This window comes from Chinchilla lanigera, unplaced genomic scaffold (assembly GCF_000276665.1).
Source record: "Chinchilla lanigera isolate Chin_1 unplaced genomic scaffold, ChiLan1.0 scaffold00004, whole genome shotgun sequence".
Classification (NCBI taxonomy): domain Eukaryota; kingdom Metazoa; phylum Chordata; class Mammalia; order Rodentia; family Chinchillidae; genus Chinchilla; species Chinchilla lanigera.
Window position 1 is genome coordinate 34,512,191 of NW_004955405.1, and position 14,435 is coordinate 34,526,625.

General features: G+C 45.2%; 2 protein-coding genes and 1 non-coding gene across 9 annotated transcripts in view; all 3 read left to right on the forward strand.

Moving 5' to 3' along the window:
• Window positions 1-322: 322 nt before the first annotated feature.
• On the forward strand, window positions 323-6,052 carry LOC102014861 (cation-dependent mannose-6-phosphate receptor-like). 5 transcript variants are annotated; one of them, XR_259431.2, is made up of 4 exons: window positions 323-697; window positions 4,051-4,183; window positions 4,264-4,402; window positions 4,981-6,052. XR_259431.2 is itself a non-coding variant. In XM_005374507.2 (4 exons), the coding sequence occupies exons 2-4, from the start codon at window positions 4,127-4,129 to the stop codon at window positions 4,992-4,994; spliced, it is 279 nt and encodes a 92-aa protein (XP_005374564.1). In that variant the 5' UTR covers window positions 323-697; window positions 4,051-4,126; the 3' UTR covers window positions 4,995-6,052. The 5 variants fall into 5 exon arrangements, 4 of the variants coding, with proteins under 4 accessions (XP_005374564.1, XP_013375064.1, XP_013375058.1 ...); XM_005374507.2 differs by having other exon boundaries at window positions 4,264-4,471; XM_013519610.1 differs by lacking the exon at window positions 4,981-6,052 and having other exon boundaries at window positions 4,035-4,183; window positions 4,264-4,974.
• Trnaw-cca lies at window positions 569-640 on the forward strand. Its single transcript has one exon. It is a non-coding gene; the product is annotated as a tRNA-Trp (tRNA).
• An 8,177-nt stretch (window positions 6,053-14,229) lies between the features above and the next one.
• Window positions 14,230-14,435, forward strand: part of Tmpo (thymopoietin) — a gene marked incomplete in the record, with an annotated part of 30,321 nt that continues 30,115 nt past the window's right edge. Inside the window, 1 exon segment of one of the 3 annotated variants that reach the window (XM_013518574.1) lies at window positions 14,230-14,435. 3 annotated transcript variants of the gene reach the window in all.

Here is a 14,435-nt window from a genome sequence, read left to right on the forward strand (position 1 = left end):
ACCCCAAGGTTAGTTTTTGAGTGGTTCATCACAAAAACTACATCTTTAGAAATGTACACGTTTTCCTATGGCGTACCGCTCTCATTCACGCTTAGCCCGCTCTGAGAGAAAATGCTTTATGTTACTGGCACCAGGGGCCGGAAGGGAGGATACAAACGCACCGCGCCCGCCACCCAGCCACCAGCCCGCGCGTGCGCAGAGGCGCGCCGCAGGATTCCAACGCGAGGTCACGACCGCAGCGAGCGCCAGCGGGGGGAGGGGAGACGAGGACGGAGTCTCCGCCCCCAATGGGCGGGGGCGGGGCGGGGCAGGCAGGAACGGAAATGGCCAGATAAAGAAGAGGAAGCGCCGGTTTCCTTTAACGCTAGGACCGGGTTAAACGGGAAACCCCGCTCTCCCGCCTCAGCTCTTTGGGTCCTGGCCCAAGGGGAGAGCTGTCGGGAGAAGCGGAGCTCCCCGGCTCGGCTGGAGGGCAGGGGCGAGCCCCCGGAAAGGTGGGTGCGCCCGGAAGAAACGCGACGGTGCGGTGCCGGAGTCCTAAGGAACCACGCGAGCCCCAGCCCAGCAGGACCTCGTGGCGCAACGGTAGCGCGTCTGACTCCAGATCAGAAGGCTGCGTGTTCGAATCACGTCGGGGTCATGGCTTTTTCCTTTTGAAAGCCTTTCCCGGTGTTCCCGCCATTCTTCGAAGACGCCTGTAAATGTTTTTTTAAAAAGCCTTCCTCTTCCAAGTTATTGTAACAGCCCTGAGGCTGATGTTTAGAGAAGGCAGGACCATAAGAAAAATTAAGATGTGTTATGTACCCACTCCCCACCGTGAATGTACGCACGTACTGCAAGCGTGTACTCGTAAACATTTTTTAAACTTTTTTAAAGGCTAATATTTGTACTGTGTGACCCTGTAAGATGAGGGGTTTTTTGTCATTAATGGTACTTAGCGTGCATCATGCGTGGATTGTTACTAGCAGGCATATTGGGCCGCTGTGTTCCTTTGCAGCAAACGTACAGTATGCTGGACTGCGCTGTACAGGCTTTAAAAAAAAAATACAGGTTTTGGGCCATTTGCCTTTTGAAAGTATGATAGTTAACTTTCTATCTGAATATCATGGTAGTTTCCGTGCTTTAACTCTTCCTGTGTGCACACTGAACACCTTACAGCGGGTAACTAACGTCCCACTTTTGTTGATGCGGCGGTGCGCAGATGACTAGTGACCTGGGGGGTCTACCAGGTGCCTCACTACAGATTCTCTTAAATTTTGATGATAAATATGGAAACAAACTGACTTTAGAGCCATGAAACTTCGGTATTTTCACCAATTCATGAGTGGTAACAAGTCACATAGGACTTTTAACGATTAATGTCTTTTATGGTAGAGAGCTTATGTTTTTTAAGCTCCAGGTCTCTTAGTAGGAAATAGTGCCTTAAAGACGTGTATCAGATTATTTGTTACACACACACACACACACACCAAAAAATGAGTAACAAGGCGAGAAGAAGTATCTTTTAAGATTTTATTGGATAGGCCTTAAGAAAGTACCTGAGTTGTACTGTTCAGTATTTTGAAGTGAAAGTTATCGAATACTTTTTTTTTTTTTTTTTTTTGGAGCACAAGGAGACATCTAAATATCTATGTATTTCACCCTGCCATTTGTCCCTGGGGACTGAGCCTAAGGCCACGCCATGCTAGGAAAGTGCTGTACAACTGAGGTACACCCCAGCCAGAGACAAATATATTTTAAGCCATCAAATACTACACTGTATTGGAATATGTGCCATGAAGGTAGTATATACAGAGTGGTCCAGAGTGCTAAAAGCTAATACTGACTCAGCATTGAGTTGTATAAGCTCGTAACAACCTGCTCTGCCTACATCATAAAAATAATGGTTTTATATAAAGAAGATAACATGCTTTCTTTTAGAAAAGATTGAAAAAGCAATATTGTTAGACATATAAACAATATCCAAAGGGGGCCAAAGGGAAGAAAGAAGATAAGCTTCTGAGAAGGGCTGAATTGTCTCCCCAAAGTGTTTACCATGAATTCTTAACCCCCAGTTCCTGAGAATGTGGTCATATCTGGAGAGAGACCTTCAAAGGGTGACTGAGTAATGTGAAGCTGTTGGGGTGACTCCCAATCCAGCTGACTGACGTGATTTGGACACAGACATCAAGGCTGTATGTACACTGGAGGAAAGACAGCCGCTAACCAACAGTGCTGGGAAAATTGGCAATCCATCTGCTGAAGATTGAATCTACACCTATATCTTTCACCATTGTCGTGGTTAGGGGCTTATTTTGCAAGGGGAACAATATAATGGACACTTATTTTATAAGATTATTTCTTTTTTTTTTTTTTTTTTTTTTTTGGTTTTGGTTTTTCTCCGGTACCGGGAACCGAACTCACGACCTTGCGCTTGCCAGGCAGGCGCTTTGCCGCTGAGCTAAACCCCCAGCCCCCAGATTATTTCTAATAGTCACCCAAAGAATGATATACTAAAGACTGCAGGAAATCTGTCCACACACTAAAGACCAAGTCCAGCTGAGGACCTCAGTCCCACGATAATGGCCTGCCTGAGTCCAGCTGAAGACCTAGAGCCCATAACAGTGTCTCCCACAAATCCAACTGGAGGCCTAGAGCCCATGACAATGTCTCATGCAGACCTGTTTCATGGATCTGCGCTGGGAAGGCCCAAAGGTCAGTGCTGGAATCTAGAAAGTCTGTGCCAGTGGGATGAAGGATCTGTGCTAGCAGGCTGATGGGTCTACACTGGAACCAAGAAGCAATGATCAAAATAAGAACCAGAGCTCCCCTGAAAAGTACCACAGCCAACCTCAGCAACAGTGAGCTCCTCTGATTTTAATTTGATATCATCCCATATGCTCTGTCCTGAGCTCCTCTGATGATCAGGACAGCTGAGTTCCCATCAGGAAAGCCAGTGTGACAAGCTTCACCGAGAGAATGAACTGTGCACCATCTTCCCCTCCAGAGCCAGGAAGCGATGCTCAAAGTGAGGACCAGAGGTCCCCCAAAGTGAACCGAGGCCATTCTCAGTGATAACAAAGTCCCGAGCTCCTTGGAGGATGAAAACAGCCAAGTTCATCAGGAAAGCCAGCATGATGAGCTCCTCCAACAGAACCAACAGCTCTTTACAGCTTCCACCAGCTCCTGACGGCCTCTTTCAGCTGCCAACAGCCTCCTCCTCCAGTTCTGCGTCTTGTGCTGCTGGGAACAATCCCCAGGTGGGCCTCCCACACCCAGCACTATGCTTACTCAGTTCAGTTGACCACCAGTTGTCAATCCACTACAACTATGTACTAAACTAAAACGAAAATGAATCAAAGACCTCTGTTAAAACACAGACACTTGATCTGCTGGAAGATAAAATAGGTAAAACTCTTGAAATGGGCTTAGGTGAGGACTTTATAAACAGAACCCCAGTTGTACAAAAGAATACTAAGGATTAACAAATAGGATGATATCAAATTAAAAGCACAACAAAGGAAACAACCAACAGAGTAAAGAGACAGCCTACAGAATGGGAAAAAAATTTTGACATCTATTCCACAGATGGAGGACTAACATCTAGAATATATAAAGACTCCCCAATTCAAAGACGGGCAAGTGAAATGAACAGACACTGCTCAGAAGAAGTACAAATGGCCAATAACTACATGAAGAAATGATTGCTATCTTTCGTCATTAGAGGAATTTATATTAAAACACTAAAATTCTACCTTTCTCCAGAAAGAATAACCATCCTCAGGAAATCAAATAATAACAAATGCTGGTGAGGCCCCGGGGGGGGGGGCGGGGGTGGAAAGGAACCCTTCCACACTGTTGGTGGGAATGCGAGCTAGTACCATCATCACCGATAGTCCTCAAAAAGCTAAAATAGAGGTGGGGCGCAGCGAGGCACCGGCCTCTGACACAAGCTCTGGGGCCAGGGTCTGCAGCTGGCCCCTGGCTGCTGTCTCCCAACCGCGGGATACTGGCCAGTGGTTCTGAGCTTTGGCCTTTCTGTTTGCCCGTGACAGAGTTCTCCTCCTACAGCTGCTGAAGGACTGACGGGCTGCTGCTGCCACTGCTGCAGGTGGCCCTGAGTGAGTTCCCGCAGACAGAAGAGGAAATGTGGGACTTCCTAGGAGAAAAGAGTAAAGAGTCAGAGAAAAGTCAGGCTCTACTGGTGAGGCCGAAACTACTATTTCACAAAAGTTTTGAGGGTCCTGTGGGCTAGGGCTCTGACCCGTATCTGTACATTTCCAGGGTGTCCCCGGAAACTGGCAAACACACCCCCGGAGCGGGCCTGATGCAAAGAGTAACGGGGGAGAGAGCGAGGTGGGGAGCCGCAGCAAGACCCCCAACTTCAGCGGAAGTAATTGCATCACGCTGATCTTCGAAGCAGGTGACGAAGACGATGACCACTGTGATAGGGAGCAGCATCTCCCGCAGTCAACGCATGCTGCTGGGCAGGGTGAGAGGCTGGGCCAAGTCCAAGAGCGTTTCTGCCGCTCTGAGACTCGTGTTGGCGTAGCCTGCTCCCCAGAGGTCTCCCACGTCGGTGCAGGGTCTGTGTGACTCGTCACATTGGTGTTGCTGGCTGCTAGCTTTTTATACCAGTGACTGATGATGGGCGCCAGAGGAATGGAGCGCTTTCTCCTTAGTCTTCTGGCCGGATCTTGGCAACCTGGTAGCAGATGGCTGTGACCGTGTGTGCCTGCTGCCTGCATCCCGTGTTGTAGGAGATGACCAGATGGGGGAGGAGTCCCAGAGAGGGTGATGGTTTATTACCAGTGTGACTGAACTTTAAGGTCCAGTCTCATTGATCCGATCCCCCAAACCCAAGCGTACTCAGCCAGAGTTCTCACTCTGCACTCCAACTTCATCTTGCCGTTAGTATCATCCTTGCTTTCCAGTTTGCTTTTGGTTTGCATGCTCTTCTCACTAGACTGCCCTCCCTTTGTGCCCTATTTTGTCTTCTAGAGAGGTACAGTTAGAAGAAAGAGATAACCGGGCCTGTGAAACAAGGCTGCTTCGCCATCTCTAGCTATCAGAAGGTAGAGGTACGACAATTAAAGTGGGCCAAAGGATCTCTGGCCCTTTCCTTTTTTAAAAAAAAAAAAACACATTTTCATGAGTTTTTGAGACATGGGATTTCTTTAACTAAAAAAAAACAAAGAGACATTATTTATACTGGCTTGATGGCTTTTGTGCTCTAACTCTACTTTCCAGTAGACTCCATGAGAATCTGGTTGTAATTTCTCACTGCTTGGAACTGCTTTGCAGTGAGTACTTGGGTTGCATTTGATCTGCACCTGGAGATGTTCTAGACTTTGGACTAGGATAGGAAAAAAGTGAAACTTCCCAATTACAGAACTGTAAGCCACCATCACATGATTATTTGTGTTGGGGTCGTGTGATAGCTGGAATTGGGCCTTGGATGCTGGTCTTGTGGTTATCAATCTATAGGAACCGAGAGACCTAATCCAGCAATCCAGGCTGTTGAAAAGTCGAGTCAGAACTGCCCTCCTGTGCTCCAGGGAAAACAGGGCAGTATGTTACTTGGTGGTGGGATTTCCTCAATGGCTCTTTCTTCCCATTTGTGGCAAAAGTTGGTAAAGCTGTTGTTATCTCCTGCTTCCCTCTATAGTATTTCTAAACATATATTGCACTTCTCTTACCAGCATATGCTTTTGTTTTTTTCCCTAATTTCCAACTTCTGGAAAGGGGACAGAAGTGGAGGTGGGGCCTGGAAGGCTCTGCAGTCCTCTGCTTGGGGTGCAGATGCTGCCGTAGCACCTGTCCCTGCTGCAGGCTCAGGGAAGGCTCTTGCTCATGTTTCTCTGGAGATGGTTTTTAATCCTCTGATGCTTCTGTCTTCCTCTTAGATTGTGTACCCAGAATCCCACCTGCTCTCTCTATAATAGTGAGCTATAGAATAACTCAGTAAAGAGTAACGTGGTTCTACTGGACACAAGAGGAATAGAGTCAGTGGATAGGGGTGGTTATAAGCCTCTAGAGAAGAAAATGAAAAAATTTCATTTTGCCAGGCATGGCAACATACACCTGTAATCCAGCACGCAGGGGGCTGAGGCAGAAGGACCACCATGAGTTTAAGGGCAATCTGGGCTACATAGTGAATTCAAGGCCAGCTTTGGACTACATAGTAAAATCCTGTCTAAAAAAAAAAAAAAGGAAACAACCTTTCATCTTTGGACTTTTCTGTTCCGTTGGAATGGCTTTGTCAATTTCTTTCTCTTTCTCAACTGAAAATCTAATGTCATAAAAGTATCTCCTTTATTATTTGCTTGCATTCTTGCCCATATCTCAGTGTTTTAAAAAGAAAAAGAAGACACCACTTTTGTTTTTTGTTTTGTTTTATTTTTTTGGTTTTTCTCCGGTACCAGGAACCGAACTCACGACCTTGTGCTTGCCAGGCAGGCGCTTTGCCGCTGAGCTAAATCCCCAGCCCCTTTTTTCCTTTTTTTTTTTTTAAGACACCACTTTTGTATAAAAACACGTAGTGATTAAAAACAACAAAACTCAAAATGGAAATTCCCTTCAACCTAGCTATTCCCCTTCCAGGGTACCTTCCCTAAAGGGTTAGTGGCATCATATTATTGCAATCAACATGCACACCCATGTTATACCAGCATAACTCACAACAGCTGTTATGGGTTGATAACTGGTGGTCAACTTATAACCCCCAGCTGAACTGAGTAAGTGTGGTGCTGGGTGTGGGAGGCCCACCTGAGAACTGTTGCCAGCATCATAAGAGGCAGACCTGGAGAAGAGGCGGGCTGTTGGGAGCTGAGAAAGGCTGTGGGGAGCTGGCTTTCCTGATGAACTTGGCTGTTTTCATCCTCCAAGGAGCTCGGGACCTCGCTGGCACTGAGAATGGCTTCGGTTCACTTTAGAGAGCTCTGGTCCTCACTTTGAGCGTAGGTTCCTGGTTCCAGAGGGGAAGATGGTGCACTGCCGGCCTCCAGGAAAAGCTTGCTGTGTTGGCTTCCCTGATCGGAACTCGGCCATCCTGATCATCGGAGGAGCTCGGGACCTCACTGTTGCCGACGATGGCTCTGGTACCTTTTGGGGGAGCTCTGGTTCTTCTGAGCATCAATTCCTGGCTCCAGTGCAGATCCCTCAGCCTGCTAGCACAGGTCCTTCATCCTGCTGGCACAGACTTTGTAGATTCCACCACTGACCTTTGGGCCTTCCTAGCAGATCCGTGAAACAGGTCTGCATGAGACATTGTCATGAGTTCTGGGCCTCCAGTTGGATTCAGGAGGCATTGTTATGAGCTCTGGGTATTCAGCTCAACTCATGTAAGACGTTGTTGTGGGATCCAGGCCCTCAGCTGGATTCCTTGGTCTTAGTGTGTGGACAGATTTCCTGCACTCTTTTGCATACTGTTCTTTGGGTGACTATTATAAATAATCATATGAAGTATGTGTCCTGTATTATATTGTTCCCCTTGCAAAATAAGTCCCAAACCAACACAACAGCTAAATCTTGAAAGCAGTCTATAGATCCGTCACAGCTGAATGGATAAAGTAAACGTGGTATTTACACACAATGGAGTACTACTCTGCCATAAAGAAAACTAAACTTGAATCCTTTATAGGAAAACAGATGTACCTTGAGACCGTAGTGTTAAGTGAAATAAATCAGACACACAAGCTTAAAATATTGTATGATTTTTTCCTATACAAGAAACTCAAAGCATAAAGAGCAAAATGAAAGATACATAATAAGAAATGGGAAATAGATCTTTTGCAAATGGGAAGGGGACCAAGATGAACGGAGGATCCTGTACCATTCCAAGGTATTTAGATTTTATTCTAAGGATGACGCAGAGCTATGCTTCACGACTGTGTCAAAAATCAGATCTGGCTTTGCAAAGAATATTTTTAAACAGTCCAGTGCTATTAGAGATCGCAAGCTGGAAATGCAAATACATATTCAGGTCCTGCCCCCGATCTACACACTCAGAAACCTCCAAGAATGAGGCCCAGCCACAAACCTTCCAAATGTTTTTCATGCAAGTAAAGTTGAAATGAAAGCCTCTGGCCTATAAAGTAGGACAAAATGATGGTCCTACGTACCTCACGGGTTAGAAGGATCAAGTGTGACAAGATACATCAAAATTATTTCTAAGCTGTAAAGAAGTATATGTTCATGACACTGTGAACACTATTATTGCCCTAAAATTCTCACTTCACAGATGCCAGCTTATTTCCCAGGGCTGGTCACTTGTAGTTTCTTAGAATGGCCCATCTGTTGATTTGCTATGACTTTGAAGTGACCTAAAATGTGACTTTTCAATTTAACATAATCCACAGAAACTATACAGGGATGGTGTACAGACAGAGGCCATGGAATGGACAGATCCATGTCTGAATCTCCAAGTCGTGACATTTAATAGCTCTGTGGCTTTGCTCTGTGTCACTAAACATTTTCCAATGTGTCATTTATTCTTGCAAGGGGATTTACCCACCAGTAGAGAATACCCTACACATCTATTTCACCTGACTAATAATCTGCCCTTCTCTTGAGATTATTATTTTTTTGTTTTTGTTTTTTGTTTTTTTTTCTGGTACCGTGAATCAAACTCACAACCTTGCGCTTGCCAGGCAGGCGCTGTGCTGCTGAGCTAAATTCCCAGCCCCTCTTGATATTATTTTGAATCAATTATCCAAGACATGTACTCTTGATGAGTTGATAAAATGGAGCTTTTGGCTGTGCAGATTGAAAGATGGATTTTGAATTCTGGTAAGCTGACAGGTCTCTCAGTTGCTCACACTAAAAAGAAAAATATTTATTGTTATAAATTCATATATGTTCATGGAAGAAATCTTGGAGAATATTGAAATACAATGAGAAAATAAAAATCACCTGTGCTCCACTACCCAGGGGAAATTACTACAAATATTTTAGCCAATGTAATTTCTTATTTTCTTTGTGTATATTACAAATATACATATGTACTCTTAGTATATAGGACTGAGATCTTTGTCCTTTTTTTTTTCTTTTTTTTTGTCTTTTGGAGACTGGCTCTTACTGTGCAGTTCAGGCAAGGCTTTGAACTCATTTTGTAGCTGGCCTCAAACTTGCAGTGATCCTCCTGCCTCAGCTGAGGTTACAGGTGTGTGCCACCACGCTGGGCTTCCTATTTTTTACTTAACGGTATGTGGAGAACATTTTCTCATTATTCTTTGGTTTTGTTTGTTTGTTTGTTTTTCTTCCGGTACCAGGAATCAAACTCATGACCTTGCACTTGCCAGGAAGGCGCTTTACCGCTGAGCTAGATCTCCAGCCCTTTCTCATTATTCTTAAATGTCAGAAACTTGAATTTTATGGCCCTGTCATATCTCATTGCACAGAGACATCTAAGTTATTAAACCAGTTTCTTATTGTTGGAGGCTTAGATTTTTTTTACCATTATAAATGATGAAGCAATAAGTATCCTAAAAATAAACTTCACATTTGATTATTCCTTTAGAATAAATTTTCAGAAATAGCTAAGGGGAACCAACATTTCTTAAGATTTTTGTCTTCTCTCAATCTGTGGCATCATTTTAAATGTAACTTATTCTGCTTTGTTTAAGGGAAACTCACAACCAATTCCATTTAAAACAGGATAATAAAAAAACAAAACAGTCAGCTGTATGTTAACGTGGAAATGGAAGTAGTTCCCCAAGTGATTTTACACAGTCACACAGACAAGGGATGCAGGGGTTTAGCTCAGTGGTAAAGCAGTCGCTTAGCATGTTTAGTGCCCTGGGTTCAATTCCCAGCACCACAAAAATAAAAAAGCTATAGAAAATACTTGCAATGAAGCTTTGCCTTCGCCCAGAAATACCTTTCCATTGTTTCTCAAGGTCCCAAGCATCGATACTGTGACTATTTTCAGAGCTAGACACTGGCGTGTGCCTATAATCTCAGCACTCTAAGGAGGCTGAAGTAGGAGGGTCACAAACTCAGGTGTAGGGTGGGTACTTAGTGATTTTTAGCAGGACTCTCTTTCAAACATAAAGTTTTTAAACAAAGGGCTAGGGTTGTAGCTCAATGCAAAGGCCTTGGGTTTAAGCCCTAGCACTGAAGAAAAAAAAAAAAAGTGGTGTTTTAAGGATTATAATTTTTTATATTAGATGAATAAAACACCAAGGCTTTTCTTTTTAATTTAGAAAATTTCACAGGGAAATGAATTTTTTTTTAAAGCTTACTATTCTGACTCTGGTCAGAATGTTCTATAAGGATTGTCAATGCATAAAAAACACAATCAAAAGAATCAAGTCTTTGAGGACAGAAAGGTAGGATCCAGAGTACGGTAAGTGAATGAATGATTGCATGAATCATTCATTCATTCCTTTGTAGTACTGGGCACTAAGTCACTAAATTGCCCAGTTGGGCTCAATCTTGAGATTCTCCTGACTCGGCCTCCCAGACTGCTAGAAGTGTAGCTATGTGCCATGACCCCCGGTGAAAAAGGTACTTTTTTTTTTTAAATTTTATTTTTAGAGATAAAAGAACCAAAACATATTAACAAACACGCAGACATAAATGAAACAACATAAAAACAATGCAGAATTTCAGACGAGGTGAAAAGAAATTAACAATGGTTGCTGTATCACTAAAAAGGTACTTCTCCTAGGACAAATCTACTGAAAAAAGGAAGACATCAGAGAAAATGAGCGCAGATTTGACAGTCTGAAGTGGACTCGATCCCACTAGATGGATTCTGTGTTTTCAAGCCTGGGGCCAGGTCCTGCTGGAAGTTGGGAAGTGGAGAACAGGAATGTGATCACACAAGGGTGGGAAGGAACTAGACCAGAGAATGGAATGGCTTCGCCCGCTAGCAGTGTGTCCTCCTTTGAGGACCAAAGTCACGAATTAAGCCAGTCAACTGGTTCCATGCTTTTTCTCCAGCAGTTTTAGTGAATTGGAAATGGATTGTATGATGGCAGAAGCCAGATAACAGAGTTTTAAAAGCGGGGTGTAGGGATACACACCTGTAATCCCAGCAGTCTGGGAAGCTGAGTCAGGAGGATCTCAAGTTCAATACCAGCCTGGACAATTTAGCAATTCAGTGAGACTCTGGCTCACAAAATAAAAAGTAAAATAAAAGGTAGAGGGGGGAGCCAGGTGTGGTGGAGCACGCCTGTAATCCCAGCCTTTGGGAGGCTGATGCAGGAGGATCATTGTGACTTCGAGGCCAACCTGAGCTACAGAGTGAGCTCAAGGCCAGCCTGAACGGCACAGCGAGACCCTTTCTCAAAAAAGACCAAAAAAAAAAAAAAAAAAAAAAAAAAGGTAGAGGGGGGATGTGAGGGTGTATCTCAGTGAGAAGGCCCAAGATTCAAACCTTAGTACTGAAAACAAAGCAAAAAAGAACTCAGAACAAAAAACCACAACTTTTATTTTTTCTTTTGGTCTTTTTGAGACAGGGTCTCGCTATGCAGTTCAAGCCGGACTTGAGCTCACTTTGTAGCCCAGATTGACCTCAAACTCTCAAAGGTCCTCCTACCTTAGCCTCCCGAGTGCTAGGACTACAGGTGTGCGCCACCACGCCTGGCCAAAAACACAACTTTCACAAGGTGTTGAGGTTAATGGGGTAAAAATCATACCTAGGCAAGATAAATTAGCTGGAAAGAAAGGCTAGTAGTTGTTGGGTATGGTGGTATACACTTGTAATCCCAGCCACTTGGGAAGCTGAAGCAGGAAGATTACAAATTCAAAGCCAGTCTGAACAATTTAGCAAGATCCTATCTCATACCCGAGAGGATGAGGCAGGAGCATCCCAAGTATGAATCTAGCCTGGAGGATCTAGTGATTTAGTGAGACCCTTTCCAAACAAAATAAAGAAAAAGGGTTGGCAATGCAGCTCAGTGTGAAGGTCCTGGGTTCAATCCCCAGTACCAGAAACAAAAATTTTTAAATTTTAAAATAAAACAACTTTCAAGGCTGAAGACAGATGGTGAACACCCATAATCCCCGATATTCCAGGAGGCTGAGGTAGGAGGACCGAAAGTTCCAGGCCAGCCTGGGCAATTTAGCGAGACCATCTCAAATTTTTTTTAAAAAAGGGGTTGAGGATATATGCAGCTCAGTAGTGGAGAGCTTTCTTGGCATTTATGAGGCCCTGGGTTCAACCCCAAATTTACCACAACTTTCAGATTCAACAGGTGAATTTCTAAAAAAAAAAAAAAAAAAGTTGTTTTTAAAATTTTATTTGTGGGGGGAAAAGTAGGATGAGCTGAGTTATTGTTCTAAGGTTTAAGCTACCTGAAAATTTTTTTAGTGCAAAAGCCCTGTAAAAACGAAACAAAATGAAAACAGTTCCCATGCACTATCTCCAGGCAACTCACCGAGACTCCAGCCTTTTACTTTGACCAAACTTCAGTGAGAGAATGTTATCTTCAAATACCAGTGATCCCTCCCCTCTGAAGATCCGTTTGGGGCCAGCTGCCCCAGTCTGGAGGCCTGCCTCCTACTCTACCTTGTTCAGATCCAGCCCAGCCCTGGCAATTCTGAACCGTGTCAGTCGGTGCAGCAAAACCTACCTGTTCATACTAGAGACAAAGCCTGGGTAATTCAAATGGATCGTGGCCCCCTGCTCATGGGCTTGGCCAGATAAAGCTTGAGACTTCGTTGTTCTGCCCAAACAGTATAGTATGATTTGAGACTGTACGAGAAAAATAAGTAGACTGCAGATCGCAACAACCCACACATATTTGCGCAAATCATGGTCCTTTGTCTCTGAGCTCAGTTTCCTGAAAATAAAAACATCTACGTATGTGCTTAGGGAAGCCCTTGGTGAGACAGATGGCGAGAGAGGCACAGAGGCAGACAGAGAGAGGAGGCAACTTTTTCAAGGCATCATAAAAATCTATAGAACAACTTGCTAACTAAACCACAGCTTTCAGTTTGCGTTACCAATACTACTGCTTAAATATATGTGAATGCTGAGATTTTTTTTTTTAGAATCAATATTCTAAATAATTGCCTCATGGACAATAATCTTTCAAAGAACGTTTCTTCAAATGTAAACATTTTTAGTGAAATCATTAGTTTTACATTTATTCCAATTTAACTATGTAAAAATCAGGTAAACATTGTTTTATAAAATTTAAAGCAGTTTGTAAAGCATAGTTGGGAGTTCAAAATCTGGGGAGATGATTAAGACACCCTAACTCTGAAGTGAGCTTTCTCTTCTGGTAAAAAGGAAAAAAAAAAAAATGGCATCTTGAAACATACACACGCACGAGTGCACACACACACACACACAAACACGTGTATTTTTAAAATGTGTCCATTGGTATAGATGATGCTTATTTTCAGGAAGACATTTTAATTATAGTCTATTTCTGAGACTCTACCAGGTTTTAATTTCCATCAGCAACACGAGTTTGATTAGCGTTCCCGGCCTAATTATAGGTCACTAGGCTTCCGCTGAAATTAGAATCCAGCAAGCACGGGCTCAGTTGCTTTGCCCGCGAAGGCGTTCCTAAACCCCGCGTTCCACTTTGTTACAGTAACAAACACTGGGGCTCTCACCCAGGGACCGATTCTGACAAATGTACACACAGATTTGCCCGAAGCTCCCGGGAACTACTAACTGGGAAATCATTTAGAAATCCCCCAGCCTCTAGGGTAAAAAAACGACAAGAACGCAGTGTTGTCACAGATTCAAGGACACTGAAAAGTGCCCAGCAGCAGAGGTCTGGCTTTTCTCGAACACCGGGAACAAAAGAAGCGTTGGCGAGCAGAGGGGGCACCGGGCTCCCCGAGCCCCGCGCCCCGCGCCGCTCCCCAGTGGATCAGATCGGGGAACTAGAGCGCCCGCGGATCGGGCCATTCCCCGCTTCCCCGTGGGGGCGGCCGGGGAGGCCAGGCCCGCGGCGATTCTTCTAGCGCCCGAGTCCGGGGACAGGAGAGGCCCTGCCAGGGGTCCCCGCGGCGGCCTGGCGCTCGGCCCGCTCGGAGGTAGCGGACCCCAGGGCGCAAGGCTGCTTCCCAAACAAGGGGAGGGAGAGGAAACGGGGCACAAAACAGCACAGCCAGTCCCTTATCAACATCTGCGGGGAAGGGCGGAAAGAGGGGAAGCAAAAACAGGCCAGGCGCCACCGCTCCCGCCCGAGCGGCTTTTAAACTGCGTGTCTACAACCCCTCGCTCGGCGCCGCGGCTGATGGAACCCGCGCGAGCCGCCCGGCCAATCAGCGCGGCGCTTCCTCCCGCCAGCGGCCAATGGCGGCGCGCGTTCTTGGGGCGCGGGCGAAGCAGGGAGCTCTCCGTTGGCCGCCAGTGTGTGGGCTGGGGTTGGTGCGGGCTCCCCGCTCAGGCCGTAGTTCTGCTCCGGGGGCTTTTGTGCTGGGTCTTGGCCCCGCTCCGCGTCCGGTCCGCCCTGCTCGGCCCCGCGGCGCTCGTCCCGGGCGGG